A 19,916-nucleotide genomic window follows, 5' to 3' on the forward strand; every position below is an offset into this window, starting at 1 on the left:
GACATCCAAACCACAGTTTGAATAAAATTATGTTTATTCAGCTTTGGGATTTTTTTTTTGGGGGGGAAGAGAAAATAAAATACCTTTTATGAAAAAGTTATCTGCATGCAAAGCAACTGCAACATTTTTTATGAGCCTCAGCAGGCATGTCACAATGGTGGAGCATCACACATGCTTTGTGGTTGAAAAATTTATGCAGGATTTGGAGGATAGTATATCCAAGAGCATCAAAAAGGGAGAATTCAAACAAGAAGACAGAAGTCTGTGTCTAATTTCTTATTAAATTTACATAAGTATCTCTGCTACTCTAGTTTAGCTAAAATGAGTGCTTATTAGTTTTGCAGAGTTGGAAGGCTTTCAGTCTAGCTACTGAACTTCTTAAAAATCATCTATGAAGGGCTGAAATTGGAGTAAAATTGGGTTGGTAACACAGAGCAAAATTTCTTACTTGTAGTTTCTAATCTGCTAGCGGCTGCTCATAGGGGATTGGTCCAATTCCATGTGGAAAGTTGTATTTGTTTCAAAAACAGCTATTGTATTTGTCTGCCTAGGGCCAAACTGTGAATTATTTCTGCCAAGGCTGCAAAATATACCAGCTGGAGCAGTAACTCTCCAGGGCAACATGTGCCTAGCGAAGAATTGCTCTTCAAATCTGCTCTGATACTGGTAGATGGGAGGTACAGAAAAGAAATTTGAACAGGCGAATTTAGAGCTGCCTTGAAAAGGCTGTGGGAGTTCACATAACAAAGTCTTATGCTTCATGTCGGTGAACAATAATACAGATACTTGATGAAGACACCCATTATTTGTCAACAGTGTGAATATCAACACACAAGTCAGCTGCTTGAACAGGCATTAGGCTCAGAGAGTGAAAATTCCTCTTAGATCTTCTTATTGTTGACATTCACACTGCTGACAAACGCTAAGCTGAAAACTGCTTAGATGTGGGACAGACAGCTATAAAAGAAAATCTTATTAATTATATTTTTACAGAGTAACTAGAGCATTTCTTTTCATCAATGGGACCTTCCTAAAACAGCTTTGTTATAAGGATGCCCTAAAGTGCCTGGCAGCATTCCTCAGTAGTTCTGGTTCCTTGATCTACTGTAAAAGATATCTATTGATAAACACTGGCAAATAAGATAAGATGTTTCACAAGAGAGGCATCTCTGCCTTTGACACAGAGTATTATCCCATTTTGTTGAGCTGAATTGGCTTTAGCGAGTGTGAGAAATCCTTCAGTCTATATTTTGCTGGGAGGTAGAGGTGGATAGACAAAGAGTGAGGGGATTTATCTAGGTGATGCTGAAGCCCAGAGTCCCTTCAGTGTTTTCCCAGCCTCCAGCTCTGTAGTTGCGCTCTGCTCCATCCTTTCTCACACCCCATCCTACCAGGTCTCCTCTGCAGTCCTCCTGTCAGGCCCTCCTTCCTGCACATCTCCTGGAACCAGGACCTCTGTCACTGCAGCATTTCTGACAAATCTGTCCCTTATCTCCAGGGCAGTGCATTGTCTCTTACTTAGAATATACCCACCCCCTTTAGATGTGAGCACCACCCACTCATCCTCCAGCTGCGTCTGGTTTGTGTTGTAACCTCGATATGGCACCACCCTCTTCACCCCAGGAAAGGCACATGCTGACTGCCTTGATGTGGAGATCAGAACGCAGTCTGAAGACCCCACCTTTGCCTGCCTGAGTCTTTCTTAGCTCTGGATGAGGGTAGTGCTGTGGCTCACTGAACATCATCTTTTCCTTCTTGTACCATGCCAGGCATGTTTGCAGGTTTCAGAGGTGTCCCAGCCTCGTTTCCCTACTGTTGTGTAACTGGTCACTGTGGGGCGGAACAGGAGAGTGGCAGAGCATGCTGAGGATGGGACTGTTTACCGTGCCCACCACAAACTGCCCCTCAAAGCCCTCACCTGCTTCATTTCATCTCTCTGAAAGCATTTGCCTGCATCTCAGGGGTGTCACTGCAATTCATCACCTACTGTCTGATGAGCAGTGTCAATGTGAAAGTGGCAAGAATTATTAACGAAACATATGCTGTGTAAGATTGCTACCCTCCAGCATTTTTAGATAGGAGCAGGGAAGGAGATCCATGTCTTCTCATTTGGAAACCCTCACTCTGATGAGAGCTTGGGGTGTGACAAAAACTGGAAGTGCCAGTAAGCGGGAAAACTGCCTTGGCAGCAGCAGATAGCTCATATATTTTTTTTAGTGCAAAAGGAACAACATTTAAAAATTCTCATCAGTCCATTAGCTGAAAAGTATAAATAAAAATTAAATAAATAAAAAGAAAAATACTGAGAACATACTGAATATGATTTCAGATCTGGTGATACTACCAGTTTTACCCATGGACAGATGTATCTTATGTATACATCTATCTATATCCTATGTATCCTGTCTATAGTAGATCCTATGTATCTCCTATAGTACACATGTGGTTTTTATCTCCCAGTGACAGATCCATAAGTATTGCAGGAGACTATTGCAAAAGCCTAAAGCATATGGCTCAGTTTAATTAACATTGTAAGCACTGAAGAAGTGCTGAAGAGTGAAATAACAGCAGTCATCTGGTTGTAGGGTTTAACAAGAGTTAAATGTTTTAGTAGGAGAGTGCAGGCAGAGATTTATTTGCATGGAGCTTGGATCTGTTGTATTAATCCCTCACTTTCATATGAATCAAATTTGAAGTAGAAACAAAAAGAAAAATCCTTTTGTGCTTAAGTTAAAATCTCATTTACTGATTTCAAAGGGCCAGACCAAATCAAACACTCTTGCGTCTGCTCTTCTGTAGCAGGAAGAGAGGGGGTGACTGTCCTCGAGGTATTGTAACTCGGCTGTATTTTTATTCAATCTGTATAATAACTGTTTCTCCTGGGGTGATTTGTTTTCTCTTGTAAAAGCTAAAACTTCAGCATATCACCAATTTTAGGTACTAAGGGGTTTTGTGATAAAATACAACCATACGGATTGCTGCTTCTTTGTATAAAGTAACTACCAGAACTAAGCCAGTATGTTGTTATCTCCATCCCTGCATGTCCCTTGGAAATACTCAAGTTCTCCCAGTATGAAATGGTCATAAGAAATGCTGAAATCCATTCCAATGGATGTATTTGACCTCTCTGGTCCATGAGGGAACTAATACCAAAATGTGTCAATCAGCTTTAATATTCAGAGAACGGACAGACAGGTTAAATTCTTGTGAAGATATACATGATGCAATTCTTAAGGGATTTTAAAGTAGCCTTTCAATTTCCTTGAGTGATGCTGGTGTCTGCAGTGCTGGGCACTGCAGGACTGGGACACCAGGTACAGATGGGTGCTGCTGCATAGATCAAGGACCAAAGGAGATCGCACGTGATGTTGTGTTGTGCTACAGCATGGTTACACACACAGTCATAGCACCTTCAGTTTGGCACCAGAGGAACAGCTATTTCCTCTGGTCATGGTGACAGAGGGATATTTCCTCTTTCAGAAAATGTGAATCTTCTCTTAAGAAACTTTTCCATGGCACATTAGAAAAATTTTAAGTACTGACACATAGCAGCAGTGACAGTCTGTAACATTTGCAGATTTCTAGAACAGGCTCACTGGCCCGGGCTCAGATCCATTGTAAGCAGTGGGACTTTTCTGCTCATTGTGTGAGTAACAAAAGTTATCTCACAAACAGTGATTTCTGTAACATATAGAAAGAACAGGTGAATAACAGGTTCAAAATCTCTAATACCTCCATGTATTTCTCTAGCATTTCTTCATCTGTAAAAACCTGCCATTCTTTCTCTTTCCCTGGAACACTGTCACAAAGAAGTAAAAACAGGAGGTCCAATGACAATTCATAAACTAGCACAGGCTAGAGGAAGCTGGATCATTTCAGTATTACATGGATTATGGACTGGATTTGGTCAAGTGCATCGTGAATGCCAACAGCTCTAACAAAACTTCATCTGATGTAAATTGGTACAGATTCAAAAACAATCAGTGGAGCCTGATTCATTTTATTCAGCTCTGGAGGTGGCTGTCTCTTAAGCTTTCTTTTAATGTCTCCAAGCACCTCAATAACAGTAAGACAGTAAGACTGGAGGAAAGTGAGAAGTAAACACAGTAAAGAGGATTAACAAGACTTGTTTGGTAAATAAGTAACTGAGATGGGGGAGAGAGGGACCTGCAGTATGTAATCCTATTTCTGCAGCTCACTGGTGTGTCGTTGTCTGTTAGGGGAGTAAGATATTTACATAAATAGGAAAAAATAAATCCCTGGCTCCCTGTATAAAATTAAGATATTGGAGCCATCTCTCAAACCTCAAAAGAGAAGGCAAAGCTGAACATCCTGGTCTCTGTCACAGCTGATGCACCAGCTATGCAGCCTGGCAGGAGGTGTTTCAAATGGTTTGGCAACATGTGAAAAACCTGTACTTAGTACAGCCAGAATGTCCATCCGGTCTGAAATGATAGATGAGCAGCCCATGGGTCTGGGTTGTGACTCCTTGGCTCTGCTGGATTTTAGGTAGGATGCATAAGAGGTACCTGAGAGCAGAGGTACCACAGGGTTTGCTGCCAAAGAGCCCTCTTGCTAAGTCAGCAGAGAAAGTAGGTTGATGATAGCAAAGTTTTGCATGATACACCTTTTACTATTCAACTTTGTCAAAACACAACAGTTTTTTATGTGTCCCATAGCCTGAGAGAGCAGTACCAAAATGCCTACATATGCACTTCCTTAAACAGGCGCTGAGTTCACCTTCAAATAATAATTAAATGGAAGAAAACATTGTACTGAAATAAAATGACAGGTCATATTTAAACTGTGTTAAAATTCATTGCTCAGGTATTTTCTAGGGTACTCAGTGTTAGCATATGATTTATGGACCCTGTGTACTGCAAGGTTTAGTTTCAGTAGCGGACACAAGGTTCAGAAAGTTTGTTTTGTTTAACAAAATAAGGCAGGTGCTTGACAGGGGAGAACATGGAGGATTGTTTAAGGAGGGTAAAAAAGTGGGATATGTGGCTGTGCGAGCTGGTATGTATGGAAGAGTGTGTCCCATGGTGCGGGGGTGTAAGTCCTGCTCAGCAGGCCATGGTCCTGCACCTCTCCCCAGCCGGTTTTGTGCCACTCACTCCCCCAGAGAGCAAGGACTGTGTAATCCTCCACACTGCCATCTCCTAAGAGAAGCAATGAGGCTGAGCACAATCGACTTCAAAATGGTTATTAATTGCAACAAAACAATGCTTTTCAGTGTGGGGAGAGAAGAAAGAAGAGTGCCCTAAACTTACTTAATGGCTTTGAAGTGGATATTCATGGCAGGGCTGATGACAGGCAGGTCAAGGTGAATTGAGATTGTTCATCTCTTTTATTTTCCTTGATGCATTAGAAGGGTTTGTACTGAAATGGTGTCTTAATTCTCAGCAGGTGCCTGGAAAGACAGTAATTACTCAGAAGATAAAGTGAGATAGTTGGTTGAAAAACTGGGTTAAAAAGTACTGTTTGAGGGGGGGACATTCAAAAGGAAGACGAAGAAGAAGGTCTGTGGGGCCAGAGCTATGTCTTTGATGCAATTCATTGATGTCAGACCGGTTCAGCTCTGCAGAAGGGCCAACCCTTAAGAAGTCCCATTCAAAAAGGAATATGGTCTTCACTGGGAAGACCTGGGAATGTCCCTGAGGGCAGTTGAAAGAAAGACAAACTTCAAAATTTTGGAAAAACAAGTGTGTTGGTTTGATTGAAAATCAATTAATTTTCTTCATGCAGTTAGAAACCTTTCTTTTTCATAGCTAGCATGGTCATTATTTGGACTTAGTTTGAGAACAAGAGATAACACTTTGGGACAGAGTTAATGATGTTTTTAATTGCTCTTGTCTGAGAGCCAAGGACATTCTGAGTGCTCTGCCCACAGGTGTGAGGCAGTGAGGAAGGGGGGATAGATGGGGCAGAGCTTGACTGACATCCAGACTGATTCCATCCCATTAGCATCATGCTTCATATTTAAAGAGAGTTAGAGAGAGAGTGTCTCTTTTCTTTGCTCTCAGAGACCTGTTCAGGGGAGTTCTGTTGGGGATTTCATTAGTTCGGCCTTCTGCCATCCTGCCGTTTTGCAGAAGCCTCTGGGCCTTTTCTGCCTTTCTTCTCTCTTCTCTCTCTGGGATCGGCTGTTGGGACCAGGTGCTGTTTCTTGGGACTATCTGCTCGGTGTGGACAGAGCTCATAAGGAATTGCATTGAGTATCTTTTATTTTATATTCTATTTCAATTTTATAGATATATATTTACTAGTAGTGTATTGGTATTTTGTTCCTTTATTAAACTGTGTTTATCTCAATCCAGGTTTCTCCCTTTCCTTTTGATTCTCTCCCCTATTTGGGAGGCAGGGAGGGAAGTGAGTGAGCAGCTCTTGTGGTTGTATTGCTGTCTTGGGTTAAACCCAAACAGCACGGAAGAAGACAGTCACACTGTAGCCTGGTTATCTGTTCCATCTGTTGATGCTTATCAACAAAAGGATCAGCATCTACCACTGAACACCACTGTCCAGGTCTACTGTCACCTCTAAACAAAACTCAGTGTGTTACCATGTGTTGCCTCCATGGCTTATCATCTCCCAGTAGTGTATTTGCTCCCATCCTTGGACTGAGGTTGCAGATGAAAATTTAAATACTCTGAGGAGACAATCTTTCTGCAAGAGATCCCATTTTTAAACCATAAAGAAATTAGTTAATAGAATCACAGAATGGTTGAGGTTGGAAGGGACAGCATGAGATCATCTAATCCAAACTTCTCTAACAGAGTCAGCTAGAGGAAGTTGCCCAGATCTATGTCCAGCTGGGGTTTTAGTATCTCTACAGATGGGGAGTCCACAACCTCTCTGCGTTCTTATTGGTTTTCTTGTGTTCTTTCAAAGCTATCACTATTTATTAAACTAAATGTAGCCCTGCTTGATGAAAACTGAGTGCTAGTACAAGGAAAATCTGTTGTTCTTCCAAACAGTATTGAAGCCTGGTTGTTGGTTGTGCAACAGTTTCCAAGATAGAATATATGAGACAAGTTGTTGAACAGCTTTACAGCTCGACTCAAGCCCACTGGAGATGCCAGAGCTCTGCTGTATTTGTTTTGCTGATTCAATGTCATCAGGAGGGATTTGGAATGGGGGACTAATAGTTGATGCTGCCCAGTGTTTTTGGGGGGCATCATTTTTTAAGTTGGATAGCAGAAGTATTTGTACTACTTGTTAGCAGGTATATTTGACATATCAAGGGCTGATAAGCAAGTGGATGAAGTAGCCTTTTATTTGGAGAGATGGCTGAGCCAAGCCGCGTGGGCAGTGCTGTGCAGGAAAGTTTGCTTTGCCGTTGCCTGTGCAGTACATGTTGGTTGGGTAAGCATGAGAATCTGCTCTTCAGGACTGTTAGTCTAGGATTTTCATAAGCACAACTTGTTTGCGTAACTATTATAGGGCAGGATTTCTCAGTCTCTTTTAAGTTATACCAAAGTCACATTCGGCTAGGGGTAAAGTTTGTTGTCACAAATGGGTAACATACACCACTGTTTCTCATAACTGGTAACACTGGAAGCCTTCACAGGGCTTTAGTCTTTAGTACAAAACAAGTGGTCCAAGTGCTTCACAGAATACTCTCCTATGGATCATTTTTCACTTGTTCACTCCTAAATTGTGATGTATTGACAAAGATTCCAACAGAAATCTGTGGAGCATTATGTTCTATCCTGTGATCAATTAACTTTTCACTGTGACCAGAAATAAACTTGCCATTTTTCTGTTTTCTACTGCAGATGAGGGTACCACACTGAATGGGCAGACCTTTTGTGATAAATTCAAGTCTTGTACAGTTATTGCCTCAGTGCAAGTCTGTAATAGCCATGGCTGAATTTTACAGGCTCATGTCAGAATATAATGCTAATGCTGGCCTAATTATATTGGTTGAAATATTCCTGTTTTACCCCAGTGCAATTAGGAGGTCCAAGTGGATACTAGAGCTTTGAAACACACAGGAGGGTTGCTAGGTTTACCATGAGTTTTTTATTACGTGTTTTCCTGAAGCCGTAACTTCTGAAGAAATCTGAATAAATATGAGATCAGGGTTCTCTTTAACTACTTGTTTAAAAAATGACTTAAAACTCAAGACTCCTACATATTCAAAATCCTACGAGGCAAAAAAAAAATGAAGTTTTCTTATGAATTCATTTCATATGTAAGCCAATCATAGTTTTTACAAGCTGACACGAGGACACTTGTGCCTGGCCCTGATGGTGAAAAGCCACAGCTGTGGCTGAGGTGTATGTAGCACAGTGTGCAAGAACATCTGAAGAAAGTTTTAGGCTTGATTATCTGAGATATCCGAGCTTAGGACTGTGTTTGTTACAGCCTGCAAGAACCCAGCAGCAGCACCCTGGGGTGCCTGGGACAGTCTTTCTTTATGACTCAGAGGAAATTGTACCCATGGTAGTAGGGTGGGGGTGTAAATCTTTTACTCCAGCTATGTATCACCCAGAAAATCCCTCTACATAATGAGAATCTCATAGAAACCTGCTGGGTGTCTTTATTACCCCCTTTTACTTTCCCCAAAGGATTTGCAGTGCATCTGGAGTAAAACCAGTAAAGCCTGATTTCTCCAGTGGCTGAACAACTGCAGCTCTCACTGGGTTCAATGTACATCCAAAAGTTAGAACAAGAAAGCCAGAAAAGTGTGGGAATGTCCCAGCAGTTCCCACACATGCCCCACGCTGTCCCAGCCAGGCTCTGCCCAGGCTCATTCTGCTCTGCCTTGGGGTGACAAGAAGCCAGACCTGACTGTGGAGCAGCTAAGCACCATTTGGTCCCCTACCCGTCACACACATCCAGCCACCTTCAAGATGACCGAGACTGTTCAGCACACCGCTCAGCCCTGTTTGCATGACCCATTCCCTTCCAGACTCTGCCCTTTGTTGTTTTCTGCAGAGCTCTGTTTCTTGCATCACCACCACATTACCCCACATTTGACCATGCAAAAGATACCCCTTTCCTGCTTGGCTTCTCAGCACACTTCTGGCCAGCAGCCTTGGCTTGGTGCCACCCTTGGTTCCACTACTTCGTGGCTTCTGCTGACTTTGGTTTTGATGCCTGAGTCTAACCTGGACTTGTGTGTGCACAGACCCTGGGAAAAGATAGAGCTCAGGGAATGGCAGAACCTGTGCTTGGATGTCTTTCCTCTTTCCTCCTGTGCAGGGAATCTCAGCCACAGGTGACAAGGCATTTGACCGTTGCAGCAGTATTTCACACTGTAATTTATGTGCATTAGTTTCTCATCTTTGCCTAATTAGTCACAACTTAGTTTGAAAACAAGATCTCAGCTTTTCTATGCCCTAGCTTAGAGCAGAAGTTGATAAAGGAAATCCCAGGGGTGCTTGTCCACACCAGCTGGTTTTGGGGGTCCCCACTGCTCTGAAGGGAGGTCACATCACACACATCCCACCTTGCTGTGGTGTTTGCTGCCATGCAGCCACACTGCCCGTGGGGAAAAGGGGTGCAGACAGGGTCCCCCTTCACAGAGCTGCAATGCTTCTCAGGCGCACATCAAGCCCCTTGCAGCTGTGTTGCCACCACTTGTGTGGCTACATAATCTGATTTCTGCTAACTCTGTCCTTCCTTCTCTGCACCCCCCGTACTTACTGCTAAATATTTATAATGTTCCCGTGTTGCTAAGCAGCACACAGCTCCCTGCACGGGAGAGTCTTGCTGCGAAGGCGAGACATGCACTAGGTCGGCATGGGCAGATCAGCGGGTGGGAGAAGATGGCATCAGCTGGGATAATCCTGCTCTGCTGCATGCTTACCTCCCTCTGACTCGGGTCTCCCCTCCATCAGCAGGCACATGGCCGCCCCTTCCAGTATGTCTGGGCTGGAGAATGGTGCTCCTGGTCTGTCCATCTCACAGAGCTGTTGGCTAAATAGTCATGTCACAGAACACTTGTGGAGATGAGCATTGCAGCATCCGTTCCACAAGCTAATGCCAAATGATGGACTTAAAGCACTAACAGGGGAGTCTGATGTAAAGGGTCTGATCCCAGCTGTGTGCAATACGAGAGTGGGAAAATAGGGTCATTCTTCATTCTGGCCCTTGAAAAGAGGCCATGCAAAGAGGTTTCAGGTGGAGATAGGATGCCTTCTTTGTTGTCTGCTCTTTGAGGCAGTAGCAGGAAACCTGATGAAAGATTTTAATACTTCAAGCAACAGGGACTGCAGGATAACCCATTTTTTCCCTTCAGTTGCTCTGAGCCCTGAGAAGCCAATGTGGAGACTGGCTGAACTCAAATCCTTTCTCAGAAATCGTCCCCAATTACAATTGTCTAAACATAGTTCTCAAACTGCACAAAACCAAACCTTTGTGTAGACATCAAGGTGTGCAGGACTTGCTGGTTCCTCTGCCTCTGTATGGACTTGCCCAGTTGTGCTCCTGGAGCATGGGAAGGCTGGGAACATGCTGTGCCTGATGGGATTTGCATTTGTCCTGCAAAGAGAAGGGTTTGGCCCTGCAGACTCTTCTTTATGAGGGGAGAAATTCAGAAGCAGCTGCTTGGAAATTAGTGGTCTTACTCTAGCTGGTGGCAGAGACAGGTTGCCTCAAATGCAAAGTGATCAAGATAGTTGCAGAGGTCAGTTCATTTTACAAGCTTTTGTTTTCTTCTGAGTTGCTTGCGTTTGTTTGTGTCACAGACACTCTTCTATTGAAAACATTTCTACAATGAAAAATCTACAGAGAATTTTGGTTCATCTGCACAGAAATTAACCATTACTATTTAAATAATTTTGTGAAATTCAATTTCAATTATTCCGTGAAACAGCAGCAGCCTTGTTCTTCTGTATGGATCAAGTCCATCATTCAAGTTTGTGCTGATGTTAGCAAGGGATCAAATAGCAAGGTAGTTACCTACATTCAGCAAAAAATCTGGGCAGAAAGTAGCACAGAAGATCAACTTTGTTTTGCAGATGGAAAAGTCTGGTGCCTAAACTGGCAATATCTGCAGTCACTTGGCTGTTGAGAGACCTTCTGTCCTTCAGAGACAGCAGAAGTACAGTGAAGAGCAGTCCTTGCTCAGCTCCTCTCTCTGCCCCTTATTACTTCAACCCCACATTTTTCTTGTACCAGTGGCCACCCTGACCCAGAACACAGGGCACAAAGCACCAGCCCGTCTGCAGCTGTGGCAGGGGATTCCTGCACTTTTCCCTCTTCTCCTTCCCGCTCCAATACAGATGTCTTTTTTTAGGGACATACATATTGACAATCCCAGGCTGTTTCTGCATTGCCCCATGAGCCGAACTCCATACACGTACCGTAGCTGTTTACACTGCTCTATGGCAGGACAGGCCTTTGAGGGGTGAGAGTGTGTCTGTCTCGTTTCTAGAGGGCACTGCCAGCATGTAGCACACTGCCAGGCATTGTCATGGCCATGGCCATCCTCCAGACATGGTTTTGCTTTGTTCGAAACAGGATGCCTTCATTCTGTGCATTTAATATCTTCTTCTTTTTTTTTTCTTTTTTATTTAGTAGTTTTTGCCAGACTTGAAGACCAGCAACATGAGCTCTTTTTTTTTTACATTAGGCTCATTCATTTTTTTTTTCCTTTTGTCCTCAAAGCATATCAATGATGTATTCTGCACTGAGAAGACCTGCTGGATAACGTTAGCTGTAATATCCCTGCAGTCAATAAACCCTTTTAAAGATCATTGCAGGGAATACAAAGAATGGGTCATAACATGAGGGGTTACTGAAAGCACTTTTATCAATTACGTCAGCTAAGAGTTCAGTATCCTAATAGTAAAGCTGCTTCTCTTCCTTAACACTGGTTTTGTGTAGGAGCATAATTCTGAAGTTAGCTTAATTGAAGACCTAGTAGGAAATGTGATCACATCACCTTAGTCTCCCAGGGACAGATCTTCCTTTGTAACATCAGAACAAATCCTCCTCAAGTCCACCAAAGTCTGTGGAATTACTCTGACTTTGCACTGCTGAAAATAAGTGAAGACTAAACTCCACTTCTTAAATTTCACATGTAGCTCAGCAATCTATTTCAATTACTTGCAATCTGAACAGGCCAAATCCTCCCTTCAGATATTCCCTGAGCAACTCCAGCAGACTGGGACAGATGCACTTCTGCAGCGAGGGCTCTGCCCACCACATTTTGCACCTGAGCGCATCAGCTCAGAGAACCTCTGAGTGCGGGTGAATGGCTGCAGAGCGGCTCTGCATCGACTTCTTTTCCCTCTGAGAAAAGCACTCATTGAAGGACAGATCTTCCATCTGTGCATAGCAAGTGGGATTTGACTGTCACAGGGGAGCGTGAAACACCCCGAAGCAGAAATCACCCACATGCCTGCAGGGCTTGCTTAAATATACTCCAGAAACTGGTCAGCTAAAAATGGCTGTGTGGGAGAGCTGAATTAACCATAAATTGCAGGCATGAAAATGCTCATGTGAACAGTCAGAAAAGAAGAAACTCTACTTAGGAGAAAGTATCTTGGGGCTAGATCAAATCCTATTGATGCACCATGACTTGCAGTGCTGTGAAAGAGCCTTTCCCATTTTGTATAATTGTCCTAGCCCATGCACTTGTACAGATCTTCTCCCGTTCTCCACGTATGAGAGACAGAAAAGATCTGAAAATGTTAAAAATTGCATGCTTACTTTCTCCAGTAAATTTTATTTACTAGCTGAAAACTAGTTTTGTTTGACTAAGACTGAAGTATTCAAAGGTCTCCAGGGAAAGAATGGCCTTTTCTGGGTCACAAAAGACACTTCTTTTTTTTTCACAAGGAGGAAAGGGGCAATGCAGCTTGAGAAAAGAGACCTCCTTCAAATGTCCAAAACTGAAAGTAACTAAATACAGGTAATACCACACAGGTTACCTACAAGACTTTCTAGTTTTGAAGAGTAAAAATATCACTTATTGGGATAATAAGTAATAAACACCGGGGCAAGACAGTTTGTGTCTTTTAGGTGCTGGACTATCTTACTTACCAGACTGGAGACTGAGGTACAGAAATACATGTGAAAGCCTTGGGAAACTGAGAGTATTGAACACTGGTACTTGACAAACATTGAGCAGTATTGAGTGCATTGCTGAAAGTTGTCCAGATGGAGCTGCTTTTTATTATAACAGTAAAACATTTGCTTTGTACGTGGGAAGTAGTTGAGCCAGTAACCTCTTCCTACGAGTAATTAATAGTATGATGCTTGTTTTCTGGACAGAGAGATGGTCCACATATGGCTGTTAACTAATTTAATAGAGAAAAACTAAGGTTTCAGAGAAATTTCATCATTAGGGTTTCTTCTTTTATTTCTATCTTTGCATTGTCAAATAAAAAATATCCAGATCTAGTTTTTCTGGTTCCTTAGAGACGGTCAAATGGAGAAGTCAGGATGTGACTCTCTTCTCATGACTCTTAAAACTATCTTCAGAGAAGTGTTTGTCTTCAACATGAGCCCCGTATGCCTGGGCTGGCCTAGGCTGGCCAGCCCAGGTTAGTCATTAGGCAAGGCTTGTGGTGGGCGGCTGCACACAGATTTGATGGCTGTGTCCCAGGAAACAGCTGTTCTCAGGGCACTGAGCCCCCCTAGCTGGTCCTTTTCACAAACTGGTCTCAGAAAGCAAGTTTTCTTCTGCCATCGGTTGCTTTCATGGGAACTGGTTCACCTCTGATGGCTGATGGCCAGCATGAAACAAACAGCTGCTTGATGAACACCCACAGTACCGAGAGGTAAACAGCCTCCATTCAAGTTCTTTATGTTCTTCTAGACATTTAGGTTACTGGGAGAGGTGATTCCTGTGATGGAATAACATTATAATATTTATTCTTCCATTCCTGTCCTGTATCTGCTAAATAAGGATGTTTTTGAAGTGTGACTGTAGCCCACATATCATCTTGTCTGGGCTTCCAGCAGTGAAGTCTAGCCAAGAGCTCTAAATATAGCTGCCATAGGTACTGCTAGCATCCTAACTCATGAGGCAAAGCTGAGTGAAAATGTACCTACCAGGTATTTACCCTTTTTTCTTGGATAACTTTCTAACCCAGGAACGTGCTGCTGCAGTTGGATATCTACTGGTATATAGTTAGCTTGGATATTTCTGCTGTGCACTGGGGGCACATCAGGATAGACCAATCCTATGAAGCAAATGGGTGTGTCATATGAGACCCAATTTTGTTGAAAATCATTAATTTTTATGTGTTGATAGCTAATGAAATATTCATTGGTACGGAGAAGAGCTTTGAAGTTGTTGCTTGTATAAGCAATACATCTTCAGCTCTCAGATTTGCCCCTTCCCTCCTGCCGCTTTGCCCCGGGGATCAGCGGGCACACAAGCCACCCGGCACACACACGATCCAGCACATGCCACCGGCAAGGCAGGAGGGGCGGGCAAGCCCTGGTGATGCTCGCCAGTGGAGCAGCTTGCTGGCCGCTTCTCTTTCCTCATTGCACAGCCCTGTGCAGTGACAGGCAAAAGCGGGGCTGCCTGCAGAGCATGGTAGCAGTTTCATTGGTGGTAGCAACCACCTCAAGGTGAAACTTCTTTGAGAGGAGAGACAAGTTCTTCACCTTTGTGAGAGGCGCTGAAAACACAGAAGGATTTTTGGCACAGATACCTTGTACATTGGCATAGGTACAGCTGCGCAAGGGCAGTGCAGAGACGCCTCATAGCTTTCACTGTTGGCAAAATCTCTGTCAGTTGATACTGATACCAACACAATGCAATCTTTTTTTAATATATTTTTGCTAGTGCCTTTTAAGTATGATTTACAATTTTGTACCACTACCCAGGAAAGAGTGGAGATGCACTGTGGTCTTCTGAGCATTGGGCACCTCCTCCAACAATGCACAGCCAGGAGGACAAAGCAGCCTTTCCTCCACTAACTGCATTTTAAAAGAATGAAGCTCTATTCCTGTTTTGTAAGAAACAGAGTAGATTTTTTCCTCAGAGGATAATCCAGGGCAGCAAATCCCATGTGGAGGCATCTCCTGACCGTGCTGAGTTCGGTATAGGGGTCCCAGAAGGAGGTGAATTTAATATCCCCTCATTTCTCTGCTGCCAGCACAAGCTCACCCCCTCGTAGCTTGGCTAGGTTTTGCCAGAGCCCAGCCTTCCCAGGTGCTGGCCATAGTGCACTGGCACTCAACAGAGACATTGCTAGAGAGGCAGGCAGTAGGAAACAGGTTTGTAATGCTCAGGCTTGTCTTACGAAATCAGGTTTTATTCTTAACTCTCATCCCTTCTGAGCAAAAAGCACCTTGAAGAGTATGAGCATGTGGATTACGTTGCATCTTTTAACCTCTGTGTGGTTTACTCTTCTGGACAGAACTTCTATTCCCATTTCTAGGTGATCTTATTCTCCTCAAAGCTTCAATAAGCCTATAAGTTAACAAGGCATAATAAATTCCTGATTAAATGAATAGTCTGCACATCTTTTGCTTGATTTTGTCTGAAAAGTCATATATTGATATTTTCTTCAGTGTGTACAAGCGAGACACAAGGTGAAACTCTCCCATAGCACTCTACCAAACTGCCTTACAGACAGTAGGTTTATGCCATATTTACACCAGTAGCCAGAGCTGACAGGGAGGATTTTGTCAAATGTACTGAGTTCTGTGACAAGACTAGGGCCAAAAACTGTGTCTGAGAAACGTTGTGAAGACAACTTACAAATGATGTTTGAATGTGCATCATTACATTGACCTTTATGCAGGACTCTGCAGAGAACTGATACAAGCCAATATGAATGTCTTTGATAAATAAGATTTGTAATGTGATCAGAACCTCATCTGAAATTGAAGGCTGACCTGTGAAATACACTGTTAAATGGCTGTTTGATGCTTTCTTGATTTTAGGACTCATGCAAATTAATGCATGCATGGTGGAGAGGTCATTATGGACTCTGATGCATCATTTCAGGCATGTACTAAGCTGTACAGAGTTGCGTGTACCTTTCATTCGCAGATGTTTGGCATGAAGAGTGCACCAATTTGTTTGCTAAACATCAAAGCACAATGTGTAGCAAATCCTACTGTAAAGCAGTGCAAACCACTTGTTAGCAAACAGCCTGTTTCGCCTGCCACCAAGTGAGTATGCCAGATACAAAACGTTCCCTACTCATTCCCTTACTAATTTAAAACATCCCTTTTACTAATGAAGAGCATTCCCTGGAATAGAAATGCATAAATACAGGGCCACAACACTTCAGCTGAAAGGGGGTTTGGAGTATTACATGTAGGAAGATCATGCATTATATAGCTTATCAGGCAGAAAATAGAATAAAAGGGTTCCCTTTGTGTGTAAGAGGAAAACTTGCATGCTTGGACCTCAACAGTCAATGAAATGCGAGGTTAAAAAAAAACTAGTGACACACACTATTGACACAAACAGAACTAGTGCCCTAATGCAAAACTGCAGTTTAAAAATCACAACAGGCCAAAATGACTTTGCTCTCTAAATATGTAGGTCAATTTTCATCACTGTGACAAGTGCATAAAAGTCTGCCAAGCCAGTGATTTATTATAAATGTTGGAACTGAGGCAAGTTTGACACCAAATACATGTCTGACATGCACATGGAGACAAATTAAGTGAAGGAGTTAAACAGAGTATTCTCTAAACCTGAACTTTCATGTCTGCCAAAAAAAATAAATAAATAAAAGCCTTAAATAGCCATTTCATTGAGACCCAATGAAGCAGTTGCTCTGTTTTGCTAGTGCTAACACTGAGCAGTTGATACGGCAGAAGCAGAATCCTGATTAAATCTCCATTCCACTATTTGCAGGCTCTGAAAAAATACACTTTCAATTCATGCTGATGCCAGGGGTGTAAAACCAACAATAACCTCTCCAACAGTGTCTCCAGAGAGGTCTCACCATCAAGGGAGAGTCTCCAGACCTCCCACGTCTATGCTGGGAGACCAGCCTGGGGAGGGGAAAGAGCAAACAGCTGCTCTCGGGAAGAGAAACTGAAGCAAAGAAGGAGGAAGAGAGAAAGAGTTTCAGAAATCACTTCTAGGAAAAAGAAAAAAAAAAAAAGAAAGAAAAATGTAAATTAAAATGAAAGGAAGACTTTTTAACTTGAAGAAAGTAGAGGAAAGGTAGATAGGGAAAGAAAATGGAACTGGAGAGGTGCAGAAACACGTAGGAGACCAAAAGAAAGAAAGAAGGGTTAAACAGAGGCAAAGCAGCAAAAAAGAAGTGGCCAAAATATCTTCATTTTTTTGACTATTCATAGAGCTGAGAGTCAGGGTTGGAATGGGGCAAGGCAGGTGGAGGGGCAGAAAATAGAAGGAATTTTTGAAAGGAGCACAGAAGTTTGCAGACAGTCACATCGTTTTCCCTGCCCAGGAAAAGCCAGAAAAGTATTGCCATCGTGTTCCCCATTCCTCTTGTCAGGGACATGGTGGGGTGGATGGGTGCTTTACGATGGCACGAAAGACAGAGCCTCAGGAGCTTGTGTCAGATACAGACAAGCACAGTATGTTAATGGCTGTAAAAGGGTTCAACAAGTCTCTTAGCCTGCTCTTCCATTTCCATTCTCCAACAGCTGGAATCGCAGCTAATATATTAACAAGCTTTAACTCTTACCAGCTAAGGAGCAGCATAAGGTATCACTATCAGAAGTATTTTCTTTGAGATTTCAAGCAAAACAAATTTATCTTCCTGTAATCCTTCTCCATAAGTATTTCACTAATACTTTCCTGAAATTCAATGTCATTAACTATTTTTTATTAGTTGTTGTTTGTTTTGTTAAACAGTGTCAAGAACAATAGCACAGGCTGACTGTTGTATTACATTTGTTTGTCTGGTCCTCTTTTTGCCCATAGAAGCAACTTCAACTCAAGACATAATGTCTGAAATACCCATGTGGAAAGCACAAAGCTGTTTCCTCCTACTATGTGTGCAGCTTTGTCTTTAAATAAAGGTTGCACCACTTCTGAGGAGAGAAGTTGTAGGGGAAACATATGGTATAACATGGTCTGTTATGGGACTTATGGGCAGATCTCTCTTCAGAGTCACTTTAAAATTCCAAATAGGAAAACTATGCTATGATGTGCAGATGTTTGTTAGATTTCTGCGCTTGCTGGGCATTTCCTGAATTGCCTCACAATTATCATTGGTGATCCTGGCCTGTGTTACCACGTGGTGCCTGTGGCCATAAAATAAAAAGGCGATGCTTCGGTGTTTAGTGCTGGGGGTCTCGTACGTCACAGCAAGCACCATGTTTCAGCCACTAACTCAAACACACAGAACATGGACATTCGTGTCTGGGCTAGTAAACTAGCCTTCCTTCACAGACAATGCAGAATAACATGAATGCCTTGGGCACAAAGTTCTGACTGCTTTTGGATGTCCACTTTAAGCTGTTCCAAACTGTGCTTTAAAAGTACCTGTTTCTCTCCATTGATCGTGAAGGTAGTCTGGGATGGTCACCGCAGAGATGCATATCTACACTGGTGAGATGAGTCCTCACCTTTGACCAAACATGGTGGTTTTATGACAACTGGTGAGTTGGGCCCTCAGTGGACATGACTGGTGATCATCACATTTTGAATGATGTTACATTTTGAGGAGAAAGGCCCCAGACTGGCCCAAGACAGAGCCTGACCCTGTGCCTGAGGCCCCATTCCAGGGATGAAGGTGAAGGTGGAGGGCTCTCCTTCCATCAGCCGTCATCTCATGCAACATTCATGCCTGTAACTATACACAGACTAGCATGGGGAGACTGACAACCCATTATCTGGGCTTATGAGCAGACTCCTCATCTTCCAGGTGGATCATGAGGCTTGATAAAACTTTACTGCTGCTTTGATCTCTGTTCAGAAAGGGAAAATAGAGAGGAAATGTTCAGTGTTATGATGTGCCTTACATGTCCTTGCTTTCAATCTGTACTGACAAAGAAGATGTTTATCTCTGTCCTTTCTTTTCCCCCCCACCCTGCCTATACATCACCGAACCTGGGATCACCCAAGGAAACCAATGAGAAAAGAAGAGAATGGAACCAGTCGGGCTGAATATGCAATGACCTCCTCCCAAAACAACAAAACAGTTGATAACAATGCGGTCGTATAATCCCCAAAACCCCACCAAGGCACAGGAGGTGGTAAACTTTCAAAGCACACACGTGGAGTATGCAAGGTGGGTGAAGTAAGGCAATGAAAGGAGCTCTGTGGCCAAGAACTTCATTTCAGAAACAGCACACGCATCAGTGATTCAGAAGAGAAAAGCAGGTTGCTCTTCAGGCTTTCTGCTTCTCCAGGGGAGGATAAATTCACCCACCCGGGCTGCCGGGGGAAAAGGCCTCACAAAGGCATAAGCGTTGCATGCTGCATCTCATGAAATCGATGTCATGATGCCTCCCGCTTCTCCTTCTTCTTCCTCGCTTCCCCCAACTTTTCAGTTTGAAATGAGTGTCCGAAAAAAGCAGCTTAAATAGGATCTTTCGAGGAGAAGGTGATCTGCCAGAGTGGCAGCAGTTTATTACAAAGTGGGTCTGAGGGTCATTGGTGGGAGGTGTCACTTACGTGCTTCTCCAGCCTCTACAATTTTCTATGCTTATACTTCTTTCTTATCATTCTTATTATTGCATTATTAAAAAGGGAAAAAATATTTCTGTTAAGCCATCAAGCAACCAAAAATTGCATGAACTTGTGACTTATCCCAGGAAATTTATCTGTGGTCTGATGACTATGCAATTTCCATGGCTAAAGACTTTTCAGGAAAAGAAATCAAAATGTAAGATTTTAACATTTAGCATTGCTATTGAAAGAGAGATATAATTAAGAGGTGCTTTGAACATTATTACTTTATAATCAGCATCCTTTTTTGCATTGCGCTTCATTTATTGTCTTTAGAAAGTTCTTTCTTTGTGAAATTCTTCATTTTTCTCTGTGTTTGCATCACGCT

General features: G+C 42.8%; 1 protein-coding gene across 1 annotated transcript in view; it reads left to right on the forward strand.

Annotated features, from left to right (window-relative positions):
* The window catches only part of PRIMA1 (proline rich membrane anchor 1), a gene marked incomplete at both ends in the record, with an annotated part of 49,536 nt that extends 30,454 nt beyond the window's left edge, over nucleotides 1-19,082 (forward strand). Inside the window, one exon of the mRNA XM_080345964.1 lies at nucleotides 18,983-19,082. Coding sequence (XP_080202090.1) covers nucleotides 18,983-19,082 — 100 coding nt within the window. The remainder of the gene's footprint in view (nucleotides 1-18,982) is intronic.
* Nucleotides 19,083-19,916: the final 834 nt, after the last annotated feature.

Source organism: Nesoenas mayeri (assembly GCF_963082525.1).
Source record: "Nesoenas mayeri genome assembly, chromosome: 5".
NCBI lineage: Eukaryota > Metazoa > Chordata > Aves > Columbiformes > Columbidae > Nesoenas > Nesoenas mayeri.